The sequence below is a fragment of the Phragmites australis genome, chromosome 15 (assembly GCF_958298935.1).
Source record: "Phragmites australis chromosome 15, lpPhrAust1.1, whole genome shotgun sequence".
In the NCBI taxonomy this organism is placed as follows: Eukaryota; Viridiplantae; Streptophyta; class Magnoliopsida; order Poales; family Poaceae; genus Phragmites; species Phragmites australis.
Genome location: NC_084935.1, coordinates 22,549,155 through 22,555,706, shown reverse-complemented (window position 1 = coordinate 22,555,706; position 6,552 = coordinate 22,549,155). Strand labels below are relative to the sequence as shown.

Genomic DNA, 6,552 nt, shown 5'->3' with positions numbered 1-6,552 from the left:
CTAACTATTCATCTTTTGTAATATTGTTCCTGACGATGCATACACAGCATGATGCTTTTCTTGGCCATATAAGCATGATGCTACCTTCATTCCATTGCATATTTCATCCAGTGCTTGCCTTGTATCCTGGATATAGTGCATACTTAAAGTACCAGAGTTACCTATTGTACATGATTACGCTCTGCACCTAACGATCCGTTTTGATTGCTATTGTGTTTTATAGGTCAAGTGATGACCAAGCCCAAAAATTTGTCTATTCTTGTCGCTATGGATCGCGGGCTATTGTGTTTAGTGAGCTTTTTTTAAGGGAAGGAGAGGTGAAGGGTATAAAAAATGTATCACTACCTCCAATATTTAAAGGGACGTGGCTACCGCCTGCACGTGTGTCCGTTTGTATGTCTGTCCGCACACTCCCTATTAGGAAACAAATCCTGATTAGTAGGCTTCCAAATCAGGCCATGTACTCAAAGTAGCCCAGTGCACGAAGCGCGCGCGAAAAGCCCCACCCGACGCGCTTCGTCTCAGTTCCTGGGCTCACCCCCGTCTTCCACCCCAACACGCCTTCCCAACCCCGCATGCCTCCTTCTTGGAGCAAGAGGCGGAGGCGATCTCTAGCTTCCAGAACGCCATTGCCGCACAGGAAGAAGCAGAAATTCTTCCAGATCACCATTGCTCCCTATAGCAATAGGTATGCATTTGCCCATCTGATTGAACATCTGATTTGCTTTTTTGTGCAGAAAAAAAGAGCCCTTAATGTTGATTAAATGCAGATCTAAACATAAACTTGCTAATAAATGCATAACTCAGAAGAGACAGAAAAATTGCCTATATAAGCACATCTGTACCAAATTGGATATAGCAAGATGTTGCTAGTTTTGATCCCCTAGTGCTATGCATCACAGATCAACATTAAAATGTGTTTCCCTAACAACACAGCACATTAATACTGTAGATCTGTTTTTCAGATCTGAACATCAAGTTAAATTGTCCCAATTCATATGCATGATAGATTAATATGCAAGTTTTCACAGCACATAAATCTGGGCTCAAGTTCAAAAAGCTGCCTCACATATTTCTGACCATATATCTATACATATTCGCATACCTAACCTCAGTTGTGCATAGCACTATACTTTGAACTACATGAGAAAGCAAATGCACAGATCACGTAATATAGTTTTGAACTACCAAAAAGCAAACATAACCAAAATTTGCACAATTTTTCTTGATCTCAAATGAGTAGATTCTTTTTCTTGCATAATGCATATACAACAAGCATTGCAGTGACTATTTTGAGTACCTGCATTGAAAATAGAGAAAAATAAAGATGTGTGAGCAAGTAACTTTACAATCTACCTACTTAATTGCCAAACATGCTTATTAGTTCATAAAAAATATGCTTCTCCAACCCACTTAAGTAGCCTAACTTGATCACCAGATTTGCCTGACAGTGAGTGCAAGCAGCAGCAGAAAAGTTCCAAGTCTTGGAGTAGGTTGTTGGCCCATTTTACTTTCTTTAGGGCAGTAGCTAGTAGGGGATAGATGAGCAGATGAAAGAAAGAACCTATACTCCACATTTAATAAGTTGAACAATTAATGAAGCAGGCTTAATCTCTGGTGGTTTAGACTTGTTAGTTATTAAAATATTGCTTCTTCAGATATTTAATAAGATGAACAAAGTAGATTTGCCTCACAAATACCACATGTATGCATTCATAGATCGCATAGCAATATCTCAGAGTAAGAAACACACATCAGATCTGATTTGGACATTAGAATTACCTTACTGCTGGCTGTTGCAGTGCTCCCTGAAAAAACAAAAAACAATACAGAATTCAATATTTCTGTAGCATCTCGTTCCTACACAAATGCACAAATGTTAAAAAAAACAAACATGTGAGTTGATACTATTGTACATATGTCATTCAATACTGGTTTTATGTTTCATGTCCATGTAGGAACAAAAAAAAAAGAAGTGATACAAGATGGATTTGAATGAACTACCCCCTGATATTGACTTTGATTTCATTTTTGGAGCTAACATAGATACGTCTACAAACAATCCAACCGTTTGCACTCAGGTGGATCCTGTTGAGCAGCGATGTGCTCCGAGCGTTTCAGAGGTTAGAATGCCACTTGAAGATACACTTATCCTATACGCTTATGCAACTCATTGCATATATGCTTATGCAACCTATTGCATATATGGTTATACAACATATGCTTTTACATACTTTTATATTTTGCTTGTACCTTTTGAAAATATACTTCTGCAAAGGAGAAAATATGGTTATACAACACAAATTTTGCTTCTTGTTCATTACATATATACTTATGCAACTCATTCCATATATGCTTATGCAACGTGTGCTTCTACATACTATTACATTTTGCTTGTACCTTTTGAAAATATGCTTCTACATACTATTAAATTTTACACTCAGGTGGATCCTGTTGACCAGCGAGATGCTCCTAGCATTTCAGAGGTTAGGTTATCACTTGAAGAGACACACTTAGAAGAAATTTAGCAAGTTGTTCATAACACAGAATTGGCTGGTGGTCAATCTGGTACAGAAGGTCTTTTTTCACAACCATTCTTGCTTTGCATTGTGTACACTTCATTTTTTCCCTCTTCCTTTTGATGCCAGCACTCTTTTTGTTATGCTTCCTGTCTTCTTCTCCTTCTACTGGCATCTCAGCACCCTCCTCTTGATCAAAATTAGAATCATCATCAGAATCATATATAAGCTCATCAATTTGTTCTTCAGATTTACTTTTCTTCCCTTTACCTTCTTTGTTGCAAATAAATTGTACCTTTTCTACCTCTTTTGTAAGTGCTGATCTACATGATGTGTTGGTCCTGATTGAGAAGCCAATTCTTTTAGCATATGAATTGTAGTACTCTTTTGCTTCTAATAGAGTGCTGAATGTCATTCCATTGTGTGGCCCTTGAGGTGTAGACCACACTTTTGCCTCAACAGCTTCTGAAAAAAGACCTTCTGTACCAGATTGACCACCAGCCAATTCTGTGTTATGAACAACTTGCTGAATTTCTTCTAAGTGTGTCTCTTCAAGTGATAACCTAACCTCTGAAACACTAGGAGCATCTCGCTGGTCAACAGGATCCACCTGAGTGCAAATTTAATAGTATGTAGAAGCATATTTTCAAAAGGTACAAGCAAAATGTAATAGTATGTAGAAGCACATGTTGCATAAGCATATATGGAATGAGTTGCATAAGTATATATGTAATGAACAAGAAGCAAAATTTGTGTTGTATAACCATATTTTCTCCTTTGCAGAAGCATATTTTCAAAAGATGTGCACAACTTCCGCTCAACACTACGTACAACTGAAAAGTATAAAGATATGCAAGAAACACTGGAATATTTTGAAGAATTGAAGCAACATGACCCAGATTTTTTTTATAAGTTTAAGTTGGATGATGATTACAGGCTTTAGAACCTATTCTGGATAGATGGTGCAGCAAGGAGGGCGTATGAAACATATCATAATTGTGTGTCTTTTGATACAACATATATGACAAACATGTATGATATGCCCTTTGCACCCTTCATTGGGATAAACAAACATGGTCAATCATTCCAGCTAGGTTGTGCGTTCCTAAGAGATGAAAAGACACCAAGCTTTGTCTGGCTTTTCCAAACATTTTTGGAAGCAATGAAAGAGAAAGCTCCGTTGAATATTATTACTGATCAAGATGGTGCTATGAGAAGTGCAATTGAACATGTGTTCCCACTTGCAAATCATAGGAACTGTCGATGGCACATAATGAATAAAGCAGCGGGTACTGTAGGTCCGTTACTTAAGGAAGATAAAGAGTTAGAGGACGAATTCAAGGACTGTATAAACTACAGTGTCATGCCGGAAGAGTTTGAGGAAAAGTGGCAATCTATGATTCAAAAGCATGGCTTGCAGGACAACAAGCATTTTGGGCATTTGTATAGCATCCGACAGAGTTTTGTGCCAGCGTACTATATGCATTGCTTCTTCCCGTTCCTCCAATCCGTGCAAAGAAGTGAAGGTTTTAACGCAGTGTTGAAGTTGTATGTCAGCCCAAACTTATCAATACTGGACTTTGTCAAGCAATACCAAAAGATTCAAGATAAGTGTCTTGTTGCTCAAGATGGGCAAGACTTCAGAACTGATGATAAGACTCGAAACACAAGGTCGAAGAACCCTATTGAGAAGCATGCCTCAACTGTGTACACGAAGAACATATTCTACAGATTCTCAAAAGAATTTGAAAAGATCGAAGAGTATTTTGTGCAGCATATAGGTGACTACCAGTTCAAGCTTGTGCCAAATGACAAGTTTGTTGATGGCTATGGCACTAGGTCATATGATGTGACAGCAATAAGAAGAAGAAAGCTACTATTGTGAGTGTAGCAAGTTTGATAGGGATGGCATAATTTGCTGTCACATCATCAAGGTTATGAGCAGATTTGGTGTCAAGAAGCTGCCTGACCGATACATAATGGAAAGGTGGAAGCAACAGGAAATGACTGTTGGCACAAATGCTAATGCAAATCTTCAAGCTGATGTTGGGACTAGTGGTATGCTTTTGCAGAACCAAAAGGCAATAAGATTCAGCAATCTTGCCTCCACGCTCACAAAGTTTGCTCGCGAGGGATCAAACTCAGAAGATGCTTATGAAATTGTTACAAAGCACATTGGAATGATGCGATCTAAACTTGAAGATCTAAAGAAGAAGAAGAAGAAAAGGACACGGTGTAATGAGATATCAGCTAATACTATTGCTGGTGCTCTCAATAATCCCAGCACTCCTCATGTTACAAATGCACATATGACTGCAGCTTCTGCACCTTTAACTACTGCAACTTCAGTTGCTGCATCCACAACTGCTATGTCTAGTCATACTGGACTTAGGACTATTGGAACAAATCTACATGATCCTTCTATTCCTAGTAATTCAAGAAAAGTAAAGAATCCTCAAAGATCAGTTATCAAAGGGAGAAAAAAGTCAAAAAGGCTATCTAATGGAATGAATGCACAACCAAAGAGGAGGAACCAGGGCAGCATTTGTCACTCTAATAAGCACATAGGTCCCAAGTGTCCGAATAAAATAGAAAAAAGAGTTCCAAATGCAGAAATGCAGGTATTCACATAGCAGATTGTAGAGATATAAACATCAGAATATTAATTTAATTTAATTATGTAATGATCAATGTGTTGCTTTTATTGAACCAAAGTGATTGATGCAGTTTACTTCATATTTGAATATCAGGTTGCTTCTCTGTTTTTGAAAAAATATGCTTGTACATACTATTACATTTTGCTTTTACATTTTGTAAATATGCTTCTACATTTTGTAAGCATATCTGAAAACTACTTTTACTTCAACGAGCATGAAGCTACAAACAACATTCAATCAAAACATATAGGCAAATCATGTCACAGGAAAAAGTATTCAAAAACATTTGTGAGATAAAAGGTGCAGATGGAGAGACAAAGAGAATTGTCATACCACCCTAAAAAGTTACCAAATAATGCACCTAGGGAGTACAAGTTACAGAAAATTTGCTTCTTGTTCATTGCATATATGCTTATGCAACTCATAAAAATGCTTGCACGTCGAATTGAATGAAATAAAAACTAGGAGATTGTAGCAGGTACCTATTTTATTTTTAGCTTGCGCTTCCTATTCACGTTATTTTCAGGGTGGTTGAGCCATTTGTATGTCAGCAAATTACGAATGTTTGGTATATATTCTTCCTTGAATGTAGGTAGGACTCGACCGTCCCAATATTCACAATGCATAAGTATATGAAATCCACAATCTTGGCTGGGGAAAAAAGCAAATGAATTCGCAATTTGAACAGACAAGAGTAAAATAAAAATAAGATGGAGACATAAGTGATATTGTCAACTTACTTATTGGTCTGCAAAGGGACCTGAATGTCTATTACTTCATAGGTGTCTATTTCCTTCTTTGTGTCTGGGTAGAATATTTTTCAGCACTCCTTGATTCGTGATACAAGGGTGGCACATCAACTTGTTAGCTTTTCATCATTTAGTGACCTCATGGAGTCAAGCACCTCAAAACACTTTGCCCGCAAGATCAAAACCAAAAGAAAGTAGTGGCCAACTTTTTCATCCAGCCCTTTTGGTGTCCATGTTTGAAGGACAGGGAACAAGACCTATATTGCTTTCTCAAAAACATAAGCAACATAGCTTGGTACATACTGCTTGTACTTAATAATAAAAAAAATTAAGGCAAGATAGAACAAACCATTTGAAAATGATCCAAATGTTGTATACGTCTGTGGAATGCCCTTTTGACTTCAACGTGGTCTAGCTGACCGTCTTGCAGGTAAGTCTAGCAAAAAGAAATACAGAGTAAGTGCAAGCTGCATTATTTCAAAATGATTGAAAAAAAATGAAAATGAACACGAGGAGAGAAGGAATGCATGTCATGATATTTTAGGCAAGTTGTAAGTTGGGGTTACTACTAAAAAGCAAATATGCATGATTCGGGCTTATGAAAAATATGTATTGTTAAATAATGTT

The 6,552-nt window shown here is 37.4% G+C and overlaps 1 protein-coding gene across 1 annotated transcript; it reads left to right on the top strand.

Annotated features, from left to right (window-relative positions):
• The first annotated feature begins 3,681 nt into the window (after nucleotides 1-3,681).
• Nucleotides 3,682-5,152, top strand: LOC133892213 (protein FAR1-RELATED SEQUENCE 3-like). Its single transcript, XM_062332917.1, has 2 exons — nucleotides 3,682-4,358; nucleotides 4,465-5,152. The coding sequence occupies exons 1-2, from the start codon at nucleotides 3,682-3,684 to the stop codon at nucleotides 5,150-5,152; spliced, it is 1,365 nt and encodes a 454-aa protein (XP_062188901.1).
• Nucleotides 5,153-6,552: the final 1,400 nt, after the last annotated feature.

Coding starts and splice junctions, on each gene's coding strand:
- LOC133892213 (XM_062332917.1), top strand. CDS start 3,682: ATGAAAGAGAAAGCTCCGTTGAATATTATTACTGATCAAGATGGTGCT. Junction 4,359..4,464: donor GTTGATGGCTATGGCACTAG/GTCATATGATGT, acceptor GGTTATGAGCAG/ATTTGGTGTCAAGAAGCTGC.